At 33.6% G+C, this 20,114-nt stretch overlaps 1 protein-coding gene across 10 annotated transcripts in view; it reads right to left on the bottom strand.

Annotated features, from left to right (window-relative positions):
• LOC108000915 (neurotrimin-like) overlaps positions 1 to 20,114 on the bottom strand; it is a 293,302-nt gene that overhangs the window by 102,211 nt on the left and 170,977 nt on the right. For all 10 annotated transcript variants that reach the window (XM_062079082.1, XM_062079084.1, XM_028668217.2 and 7 more), the window contains exon 2: positions 10,516 to 10,608. In XM_062079082.1, the coding sequence (XP_061935066.1) occupies positions 10,516 to 10,608 (93 nt within the window). The remainder of the gene's footprint in view (positions 1 to 10,515; positions 10,609 to 20,114) is intronic.

Here is a 20,114-nt window from a genome sequence, read left to right as displayed (position 1 = left end):
CGGATAAGCTCTCGAGCTTGTCGAAAAGATTATGTCTCGAGGCTTGAGAAGAAGCTTCAACTTGATACAGGTTAGTTGAAAGTTAGAGTCCAGCAACTTTGCGTTAATCGCGTATCGATCGTTTATAGGATCTTGCTTTTAAACCCCGTGTGATTATGTAAAGATTATCGTGATTGTGAAGATATCGACGAAATCTTGGTGCATCATGTAGTTGAATTGAATGGAACGGAATTTTGTGACTTTTTTTCTTTTATAATATTCAAGTAATTTGCTACTTGCTTTTTTTTAATTGATTAATTTATAAGTGATATCTATACATGGAGAAATAAATTTTAAAATATTGTAGAATATCAGGAAATGGTCAAAGAAATTCTTAAAAATTTCTAAAATAAACCTTTCTTTTAACAATGAAAGGATAATCTCAATTGTAATGGAATCTCACACTTTAAGACTTCCAGAAAGATTATTCAATAGTTTTAAATAGAATAATAACAGAAGATCAACCAAAAGAACCAGATACAGATAAAATTCCCAAGTTTCTTGTTATATGGAATAACTATAAATAACATTAAAACTAAAAAAAAATGATTATTACTTTTCTCCTTATAAAAATTCGCTCATCCAGAAAACGATCTTTTAAAGGAAATCTAATTCCGTGATCTAATCCAAAAGGATGAAGATCATAATTGTTCGATAATAATGGAAATTTAATTTTTAAAATACACGCCCCCGGCGACGATTCGCAGTTGTCAAGCATTCATTGTCGGCGGTTTAAAGGGGCAGAGGGGTTGATATACCACCGCAAAACATCCCTCCTATCGGTGAGCGACTGGCTATGGAACGCTTTTAGAAATAATGAGGACCGACCTCCTTCCACCACTTTCTTCTCCCTACCCTATTTTCTTTTTATCTGGCCTCCCTCGCTTCGTTGGGCTTTCATTTATTGCCTGATTTATCGCCACCCCCTGCCGCGCTGCGAATATATTTTATCTCCGTCGAATTTGATCCTGAAATACGGCGACGCGGGCAGGAACAGTCTGGGACTTGGTCGTTGGAGATTTATGCAAAGATCCTTAAAGCCCTTGCCGGGGAATTATCAATATGCAATTAGCATGGGCCGCTTATCGCCGTTGATTTTAATGAACTTCCGGTTCATTTGTCTCGTAGCTTGTGATATGTATCGCGAAGGCGAAAACGAAGAACAATAGTTGCAACGAACTGACGTCAGATTAAGGAACCATCTTATACCGGAGATATAACTTTATTTAGAGGGATTTAAGAGGAAATACTTCGAGGGATGAACAGCTTTTCATATTTTCAAGAGAAAATTTCCAACGTGAAGAACAAAATTGATCAATTTGTTAAAAATTGACAAGTGTTTTTAAAATTCATTATCTATGCATAACATATTTAAATACTATGGATGATTATACGAGAATTAAAACACGATTAAAAGATTTTAATTTGTCCTAGAACTCGTGATATTTCACCAATTTGAGTAAAAATTAATAAGATACGGATGACATATATGCAAAATGATAATGTTGCATAATTAATTAAATATATTTAATAAAGAAGTTTCTAATATTATTTTGAACTGAACAATATTACCAAATTGATGTACAAATTAAAATACCATTCTCAAAGGATTCGTAATCCTCTATTCATCACCATTCGTCACTCTTTCATTATTCCCCATCAATCTGGCGACCGTCTTATAAGATAGAAACTATTAACTAAAGAGGGACGGCCATCGGTGGACAATTATGAGCGTTAAATCTAATTCAATTTCCCTGGTCCGACCGCGATTTGCAAGTGGAACAGCTATAGGAAAACGGAAACCCATCGGGAAGAGTGAACAGGAGGATAATAGCGGCAGGAAGCGAAGCTTTAGAGAGGGTCCAAAGGAAACGAGAACGGCGTGTTCTTCACCGCAGCAGTAACAGGACTTGTCACTTTAGCCATCGGGTAAATAAGTGCCATTTAAATGTGATATCCAGACGAGATTGTGAGGAGGGGGAGGAGGGGGGAGGGGTTTGGAAACGTAGAACCCGATACGTACTACGTATTCCCCGATACACTGCTCTGTACTTAACGTTTACTAACACTTAGTACTTAACTATTCAATGGTTCCCTACCAACTGTCATTCCCACGAATTCAACACGGCCATTTTCAACGCGCCGCATATTCTTCTAACCTACGAATAAATAATGGGTGGTATTAAGAATTGAAGTAATAAAATCGGGGAATCAGTTCGAGTGGAGGCACTTTGTTAGTTTTAAATAATTTTCGAACGATAGTTCTTAGAAGTGTGTATCATCTCTAAGAAAAATTGTTAAAGGTTTTGTTAAGGATTTATGTTGATAGAATGAACAGTGGAATTTGTTGCAAAAGAATTGATTTTTAAAAAATAAGAATTGCGGAAATGGTTATTGCTTCTTCGTTATTAATTGAAAATCAGCTGATTTACTTCAAAAAGTGACTTTGAAAATACATTTCAAATGTTAAAACACGGAAAAAAATTTCCCAGTAACTATAACAACGTGCGAAAGAATCAAACAATCCGTTCATTCAATGTGTCAAAGAAAAAAGACGAATGAAATTAAAGTTATAAAATACAAAATCAAATTTTGAAATATTAAGTCACATGATTAATCTAGCTAATTTTAAACCATGTAATATACTGCATTGGTATAAGTGATCAAAAGTTATCTAACCGGCCCAACCCATGTCAAACTGACGTAACTTACCAATCTTGTCTAACTAATCTAACCCGGATCAAATTCAATTTAGGCTGATCGGAACAATTTTCGGGGAGCAGTAGATACTAAATGCGAAGGATATCTAAGAACTTCGGTAATACCACGTTTCAAAGTTGCGAGATGTTTACTGTAATTAGTTTAAGTTAAATGTAAATAGTATCAGGATATGCAAGATGTTTAATAATTTAAAATTTTTTAAAAATTTTCCATATATAAAATATCATCATACAACTCATGTATGTATAAAATTATATCTTTAATAAAATAATGGAATAAAAATTATTGAATCACTCTAAATTCCTAGATTCAAAATTTTTAATCTATTATGATTACAATTATTTTTGTAGAAAATTTCATCGAGATTATTATACAGAATTTTCATATTTTATTTATTTATTTAGATTATTATTAACTGCAATACTCTACTATCGATATTTTTTAAAATAAAATATAAAATACATTGCAGTTCATCAAATAAATTTCAGCAACATGTTTATACAAAGTGAATCTTAAACACCGCATAGTAACGTGATATATTTGACATTAAAAAAATAAATTAAATTTATTTTAAAATCTCAATTTTAATATCTCAAATCTATAAATGATAATTCCACAAAAATTCAGAGAAACGTCATTTTAACATCGAATTCATCTCTTCTTCGTTCCCCAAACACCTCCATCACTATTCCTACGTGCCTTCGTAATCCCACGTGCTTTGGGAAAACGTGAAACAGCAAAGTAGGGTTGCAAAGGTGGAAATTATTTTATTTCGCGCTTTGGAATATCACCTCGACGGTTCATTCATATTCATAGCGACGCTCAGCCACTTCGTCTCCGAAACGCGACTTACCGCGATCGCGTTTGGCTGAAGATTCAAGCAATGGTCTCTAGGGTTAGTTCTGTCCCTTATCTCCTTATCACGCACTTTTTTCATTTTCTGATCGCACGATATTTCGAGTAGTAATAATAAGAACGAGAATGTAATAATTTTATTATAGCTAGTGATGGGTTTAAGTGTATCGCGAGTAAATTTGAACTTTAACAGATTTAAATTTTTTATTTTGAAAGAAGAAAGGAAAAGATTAAGATTAAATGTTTCATGGTTAGTGATAGAATCAGATTGAAATAGATTTCACCATGAAATGTAATAATAAATATAATAAATATTTTTATTATTATATAACTATTCTTAGAATTCGAATTGAAATCTTAATCGGATGAAAATATTTTATTTAGAAAAAGTGTAATTATTATTAAGTGGAAGATGTGATAATTACGTATCATAATTCTGTTGTGGAAATGCTTGTTTTTATTGTGCGACAAGCAGCACATGGTCAAACGTTTTGCTCATTCTGTTGCTAGAAGTGGCGTGAAAGTACTTGAAATGCTTTTGTTGGAACAAAAGCAGCCGCTTTTCAGGTACACACACTTCTAGCCTCGCAATGTTTTCTAAGGCCGCTGAAAATACATCGGCCTATATGCGAATAAGAGAAAGATTTACCGAGTTCTCTCCACAGCTTGTTAACAATAATAATAAAACGCTTTATCACGGTTTATGAACGTAAATCAGGTTTAATGGAAAATTAAGTTCAAATATTTCTTTTTTCTTAAAAAAGAAGAGATATTTATCTTCGCATTAATTTTTCAATTGATATTAATATTCATCCTATTCAAATTTAATTTATAATGTGTTGCATCTATTTATCATAGAAACGTCTGAAATATTTTTTTAATATTTCCAAAAATAAAATCTTTTGTAATTGACTCTCGTTTCTTTGCTAAATACTCGATCAAACATACTCAAATTCTTTTTAAACTACGACAAACTATTCGAGGATATCATAGTGGAATAAAACGATCATTTAGCTTGACATGAAATTGTATAATTAATCAACTCGATTCTAAAATAACAGTTCTACATGACTTGAACTTCAAACCTCAATTCCAGATATACGCGATTCCGATGTTACGTTGGTCTTGTTACGAGCGTAGAATAACTCATCAAATAATGTCAACTTCCAAGCTTATCTAAGCATGTAACGTTTCCATATCGGTTGGTACCACATCCGTCAGACGGCCAGCTGATTAACACGCTAACAGGTCATAAGTATTACATTATTCATCCCTTGCAACACTGGTGACTATTAATTAACAGATACATGTATAATCAGTCTGTGATGTTGACAAGGGTTAATTAGAATTTTTTTCGAGAGTCATGTTGCCGTGAAAATATTTTCCCCTTGTTGCCTCATCATAATTTGAAGCTCGATCAATGAACAAGAAATTGTAATGAGAACAGTCTGTTATTCTTATACTGTTCAGATTAATGTACTGTGTGATTTTTCAAAATACTGATTTAAATATATTTTTCAGATCTTCGAATTTATTTCTTCTATATCCTGGACTTGAAAAAAAATTTTATATTAAAAACTTCTTCCAATGAATATATAATATAAAATAGAGGATCTATTTAATTAAGAAATTAACCAAAAAGATATTTATGGGATTAATAAAAGCGTATTGAACTTGAAAAATATTATTCTTTTGTAAATGACGTGGAATATAATTTATCAATTGTGATTTTCAATCTTTATTTCATATTAAAAAATAATAGTGAAATGTAATCTGAATATTATGAATTAATTTTTAAAACAAAAGCGAATTCCATTATACTTTTTCATTTACTTTTTCACAGTTTCACATTGTTATCGTATGACTGTGCAAAATCAAACATCGCGCGATATTCGATTCATATATTAATCATGATAATCTATTGGGAAAATAAAGATAATTCGCTTGATTAGAATGGAAACGAGCCGCAAAAATTGTATTATTCAGTACTTTCACGGTACTAATTAAAAGTCTTGCAAACGTACAATTGAGTTCCGTCGTTGACGTGGATTAATTAAAATTTTTTTTCGAAAATTCAATCCCAGGAAAGTTTCCGCTTTCTCGTCCGGAATCTGGGTTACGCGTTCGATCAATACATCGCATAAAATATGTGCTGTAATCGAACTTATGTTTTTGCGATTCAACCATTATACACACAAATAATATTAATTATTTTTTAAAACATTTACAATATAACAAAGACATGAAATTTCACTAAGCTTTCTCGTTACAACAAGATTAATATGGCAATATGCACAATAATAATATAAATAAAGATTTCAAAGTAAATAATATATGTTACAAGTAATAAAACAAAAATATTTTTAAATAAATTTCGGAAATTACAGGTGTGATTATTCGATTCAATGGAATATTCTGAATTACGTGATGATTATTAAAGAAGAAGAAATTCCTTGGCGAAAGATATGAAGACCCCCCAATTTTCCCACCAGGAAATCTTTCAATTCCCATAATTTTAAATTTTAAATCAATTACAGATATATCTTCATTAAAAGAATATGTATTATATTATATACTTCTGCTTCATAAAAGTAATTAAATCTCTTTTGATTATATACAACGATTATATATATCAAAAAAAAAAAAAAAAAAAAAAACTGTATTTCGAGAAATCCACGTAACAATTTAATATTGAATCGTTCAAAAACCAGTTCCACAATCCGTAATAAAATCATTACGGGCAGATAGTCGGCAATCGTGAAAGGTTCGAGGTAACTAGACTCGTGGCAATGGTATCCATGGAATTCAAGGCGGATTCCATTATCAGAGGAGCGAAGGAGGGTGGAAAATGTCGGCTTAACGTTGAATATATGAAGCTCGCCACGCTATTGGGCAGCGAAATTGGTCATATCGTGGGATTTCTGGTTGCCGCGTTGATTAGTCGGCGGTGGAAAACGGTGGAAAAATAGAAAGAAACGGGAGGGGAAGAAGGATGTTCCTCCTTCGCCACGAACGAGCCTGAGGGACGAAGGAAATGCACGGACGGAATAATGGAGCGTAACTTCTCTTCGAGGGGGAAAAAAGAGGGAAGAAGGTATCGAAGAAAAACGAGCCCGCCTTCTGGAAGGGAGCTATGATTGACGGCGCTGCTTGTTCCAAACTTGCGACTCTTTCTTTCGAATTTGTAACCGATTACAGCCCGCCTCGGGACATTTTGAAACGTTTTGAATGGTATTTGAAAAATTGGAGAGGGAGTGTATGGGTGTATAGGAGAGATATGGAAGGGGGGGATTGGCTGGGAGGTAAATCGTAATGAAAAACTTTTTTGAAGTTCGACAGTCGTGATTCATTCACGGAGGAGGACTTTTTATATCGTGATTTACCGCGTTGCTCGCTTCATAAATCGCAATTCCCTGATTATTGGATCTTTACACTTGTTCCCAGAGATAAAAATCTATCATTTTTCTTTTTTTAAACTTGATTTATAATGGAAAATTTTGAGATACAATGACAATGATATTTATCATAGAATAATTACGAATTTTATTGAAATTCGTATCGATTTTCGTGATGATAGATGTAATAATAATTTTGAAAATGAAAAGATATATCATACAATAATTTAAAATATTATAACTAATCGAATTAAATGATTGAGAAACCAACAAATGTCGTTTATATTAATATTTTTATAGCAGTACAAATTAAAAATGAGTCGACAGATTTCATGAATCATTAAATTGAGAAACGAAGAAGATCATTGTGCCCGAGATACATAAAAGAAACACCATTGTGTTTCAGAAATTTCGCAGAACAAAAGATCGTGTAGTTAATTGCGAATGTCTGAAAAAAAAGATAACAATACCGTTGATATCGTGAAGGACAAGTGAAAGAGGGTAAGAGGAATTTCGTTTGGCTTCCATGTCACGGATGATACACTTTTTCTTCGGCATCGAGGATTGTACAGAGTGCATTTCGTCCGATTTTTCCACGATTATCGATCGTCGACTGCCACGACGATGTTTACGACGGGATATTGAAATGAACGTTGCCTTTCATACTTTATCGGATATATCGTGATATGCCTGGAATTTTGATACGGCCGTGCACCCTCGCGATTCGATAACAGCCCGACTCAAAGAGATTGCAATAGATACTTTAAATAAATTCTATGCTACGATTGGAGAAGTAGAATCATGGATTCTATTTTTCCTTTTTTTGTGTTTATTTAAGCAATTTTAATCTTCATTGAAATTTCTTTTTATATCACGTTGCACGCGAATAATTCGACGTAATTTGAATTTCCCTTTTCGTTCGTTTATTTTCCTGAACCATTCCTTTTAATTTTTAAGTTTGGAATATCGTTATGTTTTCTACTGATTATATTATACCTTCAAGTTTAAAGTAAAGGAAATATGAAATAGTGGATTATAAATTGAATCCACTAAGTAATTTGTCTTTTCATTTAAACATTTTTTAAATACACTTGAGAATTTCGTATATAATTACATATATATTAATTTTTAAATTTTATTCAATTTTATTCTCACTCTACTTTTATATTTCAGTATACTGTTATACAATAACTAAAATTGCCAATATCTCGTATGCAATCGATGGGAGGATCGATTATTCTATAAAAGCTTGTGAAACAGATGAAACAGAGAACGAATCCAAGGCATAAATTAAAATTTTTACGCGGCTATGCAAATTATAGGCCTCGATTTAATCGTGGTAAATTCTCCCCTATATTACAGGATATCGGGATTTCGTGCAATTTCCACAATTCTTTTGCACAATGCAAAAACATTTACGCGAATCCATGTGTTAAGATTATTTTCCATTTTGCTCGGATAAAAGAGAGGCTACGCTGTGTGAATCGAATGAAATCGAAATAAAGAAAAAGACACTTCAGTGTGCTTTTATATAATCGAATAAATTAACGAATAATTGCCTAACGAATTTACTAAACGTTTGAAAACAGAGTTTATTCTAAAAGGATTTGAACCTTTTCCATTATGAAAACATAAAAAATTGTATCGATGATGCAATTGAATACAAAATTTCTAATCAAAGATTTAGTAAATATCGGAATTATTTAATTTACAAATACAGAGTTTGATAAAAAGTTCGATTAAAAGCAACGGATAATTAATAAAAAGCAACAAATTAATATTATCGTTGTGAAAGCACAGTTTATAAATGATTAAAATATAAATAAGTAAAGAAAAGCTTAGAATATAAATTGGTTAATCTCAGAAACGAAGAACCAATCCAAAATACCAATGTAATTTCAGGATCATCTTAAATTTCCTTTAATTCTCGCAAGACCATGCCCGAAACCATATCCCAACAGGGACGATCAAATTCCAACATCTGCACTTCGATTCGTTTACATTCGAATCTTGGAATATCGGTAAAACCACCGACTCCACCAACACCTCTCGACAGTATCTTTTACCAATCAATTGTTTAACCGCAAATAGCCGTCCTGAAACAACGAGAACTTCTCGAAACATCTCGGTAATTCGAAATCGAGAGGCCAAATAGTGATAGACAGGGACCATAACGGGGGAGAGTTGTTATTTCACAATCACAACGAAATGCCAGGTGAAACGGTCCATTTGACCTGGCTCGTGTAGTACAGTCGTTAACGCAATGCGAAAACACGCTCGTTCCCTATTTTATTTCGGCTTTTAACGAAAACAACAACAACAGCAACGACGATAAATGTTATCGTATACACGTTCACCTGATTTTCAACATTCAGCAGGAAGGGAGAGAGGAAGAAAGAGAGAAGTAGAGAAGGAAGTGATCTCTATCACGCTAATCCCTCGAGATTTCGCTGTTCTCGGATACTGATTTCAGGCTGGATTATGGTCAATGCTGAATGACCACCACCAGCTCCGTTTCTGTATAGAAAACTGTGCGTGTTTGTTCATTGATCAATTGGTTGTGCGGTTTACTTCCCCCTTTTCGCGGGAATTTCAAACGAATGAAAATTGGAAATCATTGGAATCGGAAATCGGGGCGATGATTTCTTTCGAAGGGAAGAAGGGATTGATTGGGTGAGTTTTAAGAATTGAATTGTAAAGAAGTAATTTTGTTTCTAAGAATTATTAAAATTTGTGGAATTTTCATAAGTTGGTGTAACAAGTATTCATTTCGTTAATTTTGTGTTCTGTATGGTGGTATTAAACGTGTCATTTCATTAGAAATATTACAAAACGTTTTAATTAGCTATTATTCGGGCCAGATATTATGGTCAGAAGTTTTTAGCAAGAGGCTTTACGAAATTGTATACATGTATGTATTATTGTTTCATCGTTATATCTTAATCCTCTTTATACCAGAATAATGCTAAAGACTTGGTTGAACCATAGATAAATCTTATTGAATGGTTTAGAATGTTCTTTTTACATCATTTTCTAATCAATCTAACTAATCTCTAAAAACGGGATATATCTTTAGCATTTATATTATATTTTATATTGTAATATACTTCAATATTTATTTATTATATAAAAATATTCGAATAATTTCATTACTTTTATGAAATTAATTCTAAAAAATCGTTTCGTTCGTTCAAAATTAAAATTTAATTAAATCGCGCGTACACAATTTTTAATCGTTAATTACCATCCTCCCATCTGAATTACATTTCTTACTTCAAAAAAAGTGAAATAAATTTTCATTCATATCGAACAATTTATTTAAATCAAAGAATAATAATAATACAAGTACATACGATTGATTAATTTTGCAATTTAAACAAATAAATTTATTCTTCCTTACTTTTTAATTAAAAAAAAAGAAAAACTGAGCATTCAAATAAATATTTTCTAGTTTCAATCATTTCTAAGAAACGACAAGAAGTATAATATAAAGCTTAATACTCACTGTTCTTGTAATTTTCCGACATCGATGCATACTGCGTTCCGTGATGGTGACCCGATATTTGCCCCAATATCTCCAGATTCCTCGATTGCCGTCCTGAAAAAGGCACAATGGGAACGGGAACATTAAAGATCGGGCCACGATTAATCATAACGGTAAATTAGGTGCTCTCGAAGATAAAGGGATGCTTCCGATGGCTCTAAGCTTTTTGTCGTTTTTCTTGATCCGAGCCCAAGATTTCCAAGCCGAAATTCCACCGACAATTTAAATGAATCCTTATCTCGATAAAGGGTCCCTAATGAAGCAGACCGATATTTTCGATGAAACCACTTTTTCCCGAATATCTCGACGACCATTTCATTTCGGGCCGTCGTTCAGGGGAAATAAGCAGTGATAATCAGACGAGCTTATATTCGTGTGTGCGATATTGTTATAAATAATGATAAGTTTAATTAGAAATTAGAAGTTAGAAAGTCTACAATTTTGTTAGAAAGTTTTGAAAAGTCTCTCATTTCCAACTTTTGATTATTTTGCAATTAATAAATATTAAGTTTGACATTTGATTAAGAGAGATATAGAAATAAGAAGGAAAAAATTGATCTAATGATCTAAATCCAATTAAATCAATTTGCACATATATGCAAAACATACGTAACGAAATTTTTTATCGACCGTATTTGCTGAATTAATTTTCACGTGAAACTGAAAATTGAATCTAGATAACGACGAAAGAAACTGACCTAATGGCTACACCAATTAATTTTCCAACTCTACATTTAGCTAACTATATATAATCATCCATTACAGGTTGCAATCCATAACCAATTATAATTCCTAATAATAAACGATCCCGAATTTTAATTAAATTATTTTATCGTTTATAATAATTTCATCTTCCATTCTCATAAATCGTTCGATCCTCTCGCCCCCCTCTCGAAAAATATAATTCTCTATTACGAATTATAATTCATAACCAATTACAATACCCGACACAGATCTCGAATTTTAATTAAACTTTGCGCAGTGATCATTGTACCATTTTTACGTAACATCCATCCCCGAAAAAGTTATTAAAATCAAAGCAAGAAGTAGTTTCTCGGTTCTTCCTTTCGCCGGATATTTCAGGCGTTAAAATGATAATTTAAAGTTGCGAAATCGCGACAACCTATGGTCGAAACTTTAACGATATTCCGTGAGGACAAGTGCACGCTGCAATTCTCGTAACTTGAACAGTCTTTCTCCGCGAAACTAGGGAAAAAGTGGCAAATAGGAATATTGCATGGTGCGGTAACAACTAACTTCTTGCGGTGCCATTTTTTTCCATGGATGCAACATGCAATTGAACTTGTTCAAAACCTCATCTATATACACGTATTCTGGGATATCTTATATTCCAATATCTTTATTAACCACGGTACACGCGAACACGGTTTATTAAAGTATTACATTAATCAGATCGCGTGACATTTTCTCACGAATATGTAACGTTTTAAATAATATTCCTTAATAAGAGGGTAAAGTTAATATTTGCATGTATGTTGCGGTATATAAAGCTCTAATAAATTATCGTCGCTTTTGATTTTCAATAATATTTAATAATATGAAGCAGTACATTTTTATGCGGCAATAAATTCCAATTATCAACAAACGATATGTCAATATAATTTTTAATCCAAATTAAAAAAAAAATAGAATCATCTGACAAGTCTCACCGCGTCTTTTTGTGAGATAGGATTAGAAAATTTTTTTGTATACGAATGGATAAAAAAAAAAAGGAAGGATATCCAGAAATTTCACAGTTCACGAAATTTCAGTATTCGAAATCGAGATGGAAGATGGATATTGTAAGTTATTTAAAAATAACCAGGGATTGCGAGGAGCGTCGATAATTTCACCGGGGAAACGCGAATTGCTAATAAGTAAAAATGAAAGCTCGGGAAACAAAGGGTACGGGGGTGAGCACCGTAATGTAAACTTTGAAGAAGGGAAGTTTCCTTCCCTCGAAATTTGAGAAGATAAAGTTCATATTGGCCCCGTGGAAAGTCGGGCTTTTAAGAGCAATCCCTATTTTACGAAGGTGTATTTAAATCAATAAGGACAAGATTATATAAGTCCCCGATGGAAAAACTTTCTCCATAATCGCTTGCATTCAGGTGTCGGCAATTAGCAAACTTTACTGTCCGGCATTATCGTTTATCTTTGTCCCGACGATCTATAATCTTAGGGAATTAACGAGGGAGAAATGTGTATTACTTTCACCCACCTCGACGACTTTTTTTTTTAATTATTGTAAATTGTGATCGATCCCCTTGATAATTAAACAATTGATGACTCGATTTGTGATACGATAAATAAAATTATAACTTGTGCATCTTAAAAAATTTAATGTATAAATCCGTTTAAGAATGAATTTCTTTACGATTGACAAGAGATACGTGATTATTTATTTTTTGAATTTTAAAAATTCAAAGAAAAAAAGAGAAGAAGAAAGTGTTTCCTCAAATTCGTCTCTTCAAATGTTGGTGCAACGCCATTACATTTCCGAGCGGAAGTTGATACGTTGTCAATACGTTTCACCTGTCGAGCCTGTGTATATCGATACTCGTGTGTACGATTTGCAAAGTTGGGTTGCAAATTCCACACAATGGCTCCATGACGTACTAGCTACCTATGTTTTTTCGGACTGAGCCCTGTTCGGATTAGCCGCGAACACGGATTTAGCAAACATGACGAGGAACGAGGGACATTTCAATGGAAGTTGAAAACAATTGTTTGCATTGGGTGGAACGTTTTCGAACGTGCCGCTTTTAAAAGCTTACTCCATTTCCCCTGGCTGAAATGCCCTTTTGATATTTGACTTTAAGAAGATCGTAATATTTCTGATCAAAATTAAAGAATCGATGGACACTTTTTTCCCTGTAATAAAAAGCTAGGGGGAAAAAATTTGCATACATCAATTATACTGCTGAGGAAATTAAATGAAATATTTGACAAGCAATTATTTCATTGGAACGTATCCTTGCAGCCATATTGCGTTTCAAACAAAATTTCAAAACCTTTACGCGTGGAATTTTAAGGGAGAAAATACAATAACTTGAGGAATATTATCATGGAATCAACGAAGGATATGATAAGAGAGTTTTCGTTAAAAATCGACAGCCGTTAAAACATATTCGAGCGAAATTCGACTCGTTTATCAGAGCAGACAATTTAGATAATTGATCAGGCAAATCTCGCATCTCGCGAACTATTCATACAAGGCTCGAATTACCACCTCCTTCGGATCAAATACTCATCGAGGAACAGCTATCTGTCGCGAATAATCTCGAATTCTGCACGGGCGAAGTCTTCGAGTGATTTTACCTCCCCGCGCTCGGTGCGGCGAGACACCAAAAATTCAATTTGCGGACTTCCGCCATAGGGATCGGAAGTTAACCCAAGTTTCCTGTGCTGTTGGCCGCGCGGCCGTCCCCTACCACCTTTTTCTCTCCACTCGTAAATAATCAACGAAAACGTCTTCCTCCTCCCCTCCTCGATGATAACTTAACGAACTCGAGGAATCGGTATTCTCTCTGGGCGTCAGAGTCAGCCAACTCGTCAAAGCTTTCGTTGAAATCGAGAGGGAGAGGGAGAGAAATTGGAGGAACCACAGAAAACCGGGGAACGAAACAATGACGTTTCTCGTTCACCACGGTGTAAGCACGCCCCGGTTCTACCCGTATTTTTGAAGCCGCCTTTGTGCTAACCCGCTTTCAAATTTCTCAGCTACGCCCCAACTTCGCGTAACTGAATTCTATTGGTCACAGCGTCGAGTCGTGACGGCGAGAGAACGCCGCCATACTCTTAAGAAAAGCTTTCATTGTTGGAATTCGAGTACGATGTGTATATATGTATCTCTCTCTCTCTCTCTCTCTCTCTCTCTCTCTCTCTCTCTCTCTCTCTCTCTCTCTCCATGTGATAAGATGATCCACCGCCGAAATTCTCTAAAAGTATTTATTTTAATCTTATCACGACGAAGGAAATGGACTGATCGGCATATCGATGGAGACAAATGATATTTTGGTGAAATTTTAATTCATTCCCCTTCGAACGTAAAGTTCTCTCTCGGCGTAAATGAAAAAAAATTGTTTCTTAGACTTCAACTATTACGAATTCGAATCGACTCGAATATTAACTCGTCTTCCTTCCTCGCCAAGATTTTCTAGAATACACCACTGTCTTCAAACCCCATAATATATCGGCGTTTATTTAGGACGCGGTCTCATCACGAAACGATAATATCACGGCTGGCTAGGCAACGATTAATGGAGCAATCTGGGCTGTGACCGATGTTGTACGCAATCGGGAAACAGCTTCTAGCTTTTCATCGGATCCGGATATGTATGTACATTATGCGCAGGGTTGGCTGGCTTACCCTCCCCTCCCAATCTATCCACCACCGTGAAATTTACTTTACGGCTTATTGGCCGGTGTTTAGAGCGAAGTGTCAGTCCCCACACACCGACCTTATCCTCGTTCTTATTTTTACCCCGTCCACACGAGGCCCTTCATTTCGATGCTGATGCAAAGAAAACGACGGTGCGCGGTTATTTTGATAAACGAAACGCGGGCGGATTTTCCAACGTGCACACGGCGGCAGATTCTTGTTATTTCTGAGAATTAGGGGATGTTTTCGTTCGCCCCGTTCGGGGCTTGACCGTACATTGTTTGGACACGTTCGGTGTTTATTTCACTACGCGCACACGTGTAGGGAAGATGAGTTTCAATTTTTTTTTTTTTATTTATATTTTTCGTTCGAAGATTGGTATTCTATGGTTGATTTAAGCGTATTAAATTTGAGAACGTAGGATTATTGTTTTTATTTCTGGAATCAAATGTCTGGTTGGTGCATGATTATCCCAGGTGGGTTTAAAGAAATTTTGAGTATTATCTGGTGATCAATTATTATCAGATGATAAAATTTGCAATTGTATTGTAATTTATTGTAATCATTAATAATATTGATATCTTGTTACAGATATATTTAGCGTGAGAGATTTTTATAGCAATATTGCGATTCTCGAGAATAGAAGACGTGAAATTCAAGAAGTGATAACGTGTTAAAAATTTACCACGCGTTGAACGAAGTTTGGAGTAAATTTTGCGCATCGAAACAGGTTTTAATCATCTTACGTTGCTCATTTGCATGCTGTTCCGCGCAAGTTTGCGCGAAATATTCGGGAAATGAAGGAAACCAGCAAGAAATAGGGATAATATTCCCGTGTGTCACGATCCACAAACGTAGTTTCTCAAGAATATTGCAAATGGTGAACTTAACACGTGTGGAAGAGGTATTTTCTTCGACGCGCGAATTTTAAACTTTCTAACTCTTGATCTTTAACAAGTTTGACACACTTTTATCGTAATTCCGGTCTTTGTAATCTGTCGTTTAAACTTTTTGCGAGCCAAGTGGTATTAGCGAAAATTTGTTAAACTGAAAGGATAGATTAAACCTCTGCTTTCCACTTTTTATCACTTTCTTGCTACATTTATAAATAAATTAAATATTCTAGAACAGTGATTTCCAACCTGTTGAACAAATTAAACGGTCAAAGAATTTTTAAAAGTTACTAATTAATTAATCGATCTTTGACGCTTATTTATTTTAATACAAATATCAAAATGATTCTTTCTTTCTTAACTCAGTGTTAATTGGTGTTTCTTAATTATAATTATATCGATTTTAAACCATTTCAGATTGTCATTCTTCTAATTTATCCATTAAAAATACTGCCATATCTTTCCTCCAAACAAGAACAAAGAAAGATACGAAGAAAAAAAATTTATTTTTCGACTCGGATCTCTTAAAGCTGTATCGACTTTATTAAAAAAGAAATGTAACGACATGAGGGCAACTGTCATGACGACGATCGTGGTCTATATTTATTGTAAAACCATGAGTCACGTGGGACCAAAATCGATTTGTCTTTACCTCGCGAATTCGTATCGAGAGATGAATCTGGCTAAATCTATTTATCAACGGTATGGAACGATGAAAAAGGGATATTTCGAGAAAGAAAATGAAAGGGGGAGAAAGGAAAAAAAAATAGTGAAAAGAAGAACGATGACACACTTGAAAAATTGACGTATCTCGTTAAATTCCTATAACATTTTTCTTCTACGAATTTTAGCAGTTTCGATACAGTATGTGAAAATATTAAAGAAAGATATGAAAAAGAAAAGAGACGAAATATTCAATTAAAAAATACCATGCCGTGAAGCTATTATTTCTTTCTTTCTTTTTTTTTTTCAAGACGTAATTTATATCGCTCGCGATGTTATTTAATAACCATTTCGTTATTATCAATAAGAGAAAAATTATTTCGACAAATTGTTATAATGATAAACTACGGTTATTTATTCAAATATAATTATTAACAAAATTGAATCTGTATACGAAGTTTCAATCAAGTTGCTTGCTTTATTTTGTACGTTCTACATATTATTTTCTTCCTTTTTTTTTTCAATTTCATAAATTGAAATTAAATTTATAATTACATTTAAATGTATATTTTCCTTTCCTTCTTGTTTGAAAATTGAAGAGAAGAAATTTCAAATTTACAAATCTTGCAACATCAAAACAAATTCCAGTTGAATGAGCTTAACTTCATCGTAGTATGCAAGTATTATTCACTAATGCAAAATTTTCAGATCGTTAAACTCAGAGGAATGTAAAATGTCGGAGAAAAATATTCGTTGAATTATGCTCGTATTACACTGACATGTTTGAAAAAGACACGTTTCTAAAACCATTTTAATTTTTCAATGGCCTCGCTATCAATGGAGCCGACCTCCTAAGTTTCCCCCCCCTTTTCTGCGTCGGACATGGACAGATGACAATATGTTCCACGTGAAAAACGACTCGTAAAAATTGCAGCTCGATCGATCCCTTTCTGGTTAATAAATGAGAGGAAAAGTAGTTCATGCGCCCAATTTTCAACTGTCCTTATACAAAATTGCTTTCATGAATTTATATCCGCGTAACATCCTTACGTAAATTCCCCATTTCTTCTTCATTACTTTTAACCTCTTTAACATACGACTTTTCCACTAACGAGATTGTTTAAATTTTCACAGGATGGAAAATTTAAATATTTTTAATAAAGCATCGTCTCATTAGCGCAATCGCCACGTTTAATTTCACAGAAGGAAAGGAAATTAAATTTAATCACGGTACAATTCTCCTTATTAGAAAGGATATTCTTTTTATTTTATTTTTTTCCCCCTCATCCGCTTTTTTTTAATTGTAATTCCTTGTTAACGATTAAAATTATTATTATACCGTCTTTAATCTCACCACGATGAAGCTAAATTAACAATCAACTCCGATTGTATAATAAAGTTTTCGTAAAAATTGTAAGTATATTTCTCACGTTCGCCAATTTCGATATCGAATATCATAATAATTCTGTGCTGCATAACGTATTATCACGTATAGAAGAGATTCTAATTTAATTTAAATATTCTTTTATTGTACAAAGGAAATCAATCTCCAACCACGAATGATTTTACATAAACTTTTTCAATCATTAATACCTTAAGAAACAATAATTCAAAGCAAAAAAAAAAAATTCTTAAAACAAAATAACAAAAGAGTGAAATGCTGAATTTCCTCGTCCATGACAGAATGAGAGAGAGAGAGCATGGAGTTCAACACGATTACCGTAATTGGCTCCGCGTTCCTAATATTAATCAACGTAATCAGAATCGCTCGAAGATAATTTCCCCGCATTGTTTATTCACTTTGTCCCGTTGAATAGCTCGACCATACATAAATTCCCGTAGGATCGAAGCAGTCTCCGTGCAACTTGGTTATTCGACGTCTAATACAGCTTTATACACACAACTCAGAGGAGTATTTTAACCCGGAGTCGCTTCGTTCCGGTCTGTCGCCACTTTTCCGATAGGCTCTTTAACTAATTCAAGGATGGCTTGGCATCCCTGGATAAAAATTCAAGGGGAATTAAAAACGAAAAGGGAAATTCTGTCTGGCTCCAAGTGTGCTGCCCTACTGTGGAGAAAGGCAAGTAATCGCAAAAGAAAATGTGAAACGTGTTTTTCATTAAATGGTTAATATTCCAAGTTCTCGATTCGATGTTAAATAAAATGTATTATTATTTTGAATATATAGCATGTAAATTTTATTTGAAATTTCGAGTAACAATATGTTTGTTTTTCCTTTGATTTGGAGTAAGTAATCTTAAAGAGAATTGAAAAAAATATGAGGAAAAACATGATATGTAAATTTGGTAAGGAAAATTTAATAATAAAAATTTCATCGTAGAATTATCTTTTGTATTGAAATCGAATGATAAGTAATTGAGTGTCAAATAAGGTGAAGAAAATTTAAGATTTAAGGTAATAGATTAGATTAGACTGCTTGAACGAGAAAATTTCATCCAATCCTGTTATATACAAATATTTAGCTGCAAGTTAAACAGTCGTTACTTTCGAGTCGATATAGTTAAATATTTGCATGGACATAAGTCCATCAATTTTCCGATTCTATCAGAAAAAGAGATATTTCTCGGAGCCATTATCAAATCGTTACTTTCAAAGGAGTTCGATATCTCATCATCATCCGTATTCGAAGCAAATCTCTCGAATCTATCGAAAACCGATACCCATTTGAGAAAATTATCTTCCATGCTGTGCTGTATAGATAGTATTATCCATTGGTCACTATCTGTCATAAATATGAAAATATAAAACTCTAACATTATCCTGTGGTAAATATCGGAAAAATCGATGCGAAAAATGGGATTTAAGTGCAGAAATCGTATGCGCCGAATGTATGGATCAACGTTTGAAATATGTGCTTATAAAATGGTCTTATTTCCGGTACAGAAAATTGATTGATTCCACGTTCTTGATGTAAATATTTATCCTGATTTATTACGAAAGTAATAATTATATACTTAAAAAAAAAAAAAATACTTTTCTTTCACAAATATTCATCGCAACTCGAAAACAAAAATTAAAATGAATTATTTCTAAAATTATATACAATATCCATACATCTTTTCAAAAAGTATACGTAAATTCGAATGAAAGCATCAGATCAAAAAAAAATCTTTCGAAATATAATATAATTCTTTGCTTCGACACGAAAAAAAATTGCGAAATTCACGTTCTCAAATTTTTTTTAAAAAAAAATTAAGAGAAAAGAAAAGAAAAGAAAAGAAATGATGAATAGAATCTATAAAAATCCTCGGAGACTCATACATTGTCACAGAGAACGACGTCTTTATTATCGAAAATCGTCGAGTCACCTAACGATAAGTCGAAAGACGGAAAGAAGATGAAAGGAGTATCAGCGAATCGATTTTTATCTATCGTTGAGAGATGAAATGCCGTGGAACATTGTGCGATCGTCCAAACCCGCTTTTCCAACAAGCCCAAGTTCTTTTCCTTTTGCAAGCCGCGTTTATTTAGAGAACCTTTTGTTCTCCGCTCCGATTGTCGAGATCCGCGAGGGATTCCACCGCTATTTGCGCGGTAGTAATTCTTGCAAAATTTCCACTCACAAATGGCAAGGTAAAATTGTCGAGTAGCTAACTAAC

This window comes from Apis cerana, linkage group LG9 (genome assembly GCF_029169275.1).
Source record: "Apis cerana isolate GH-2021 linkage group LG9, AcerK_1.0, whole genome shotgun sequence".
Classification (NCBI taxonomy): domain Eukaryota; kingdom Metazoa; phylum Arthropoda; class Insecta; order Hymenoptera; family Apidae; genus Apis; species Apis cerana.
Note: the sequence above shows the minus strand (reverse complement) of the source record. Positions and strands in the feature narration are given on the sequence as shown.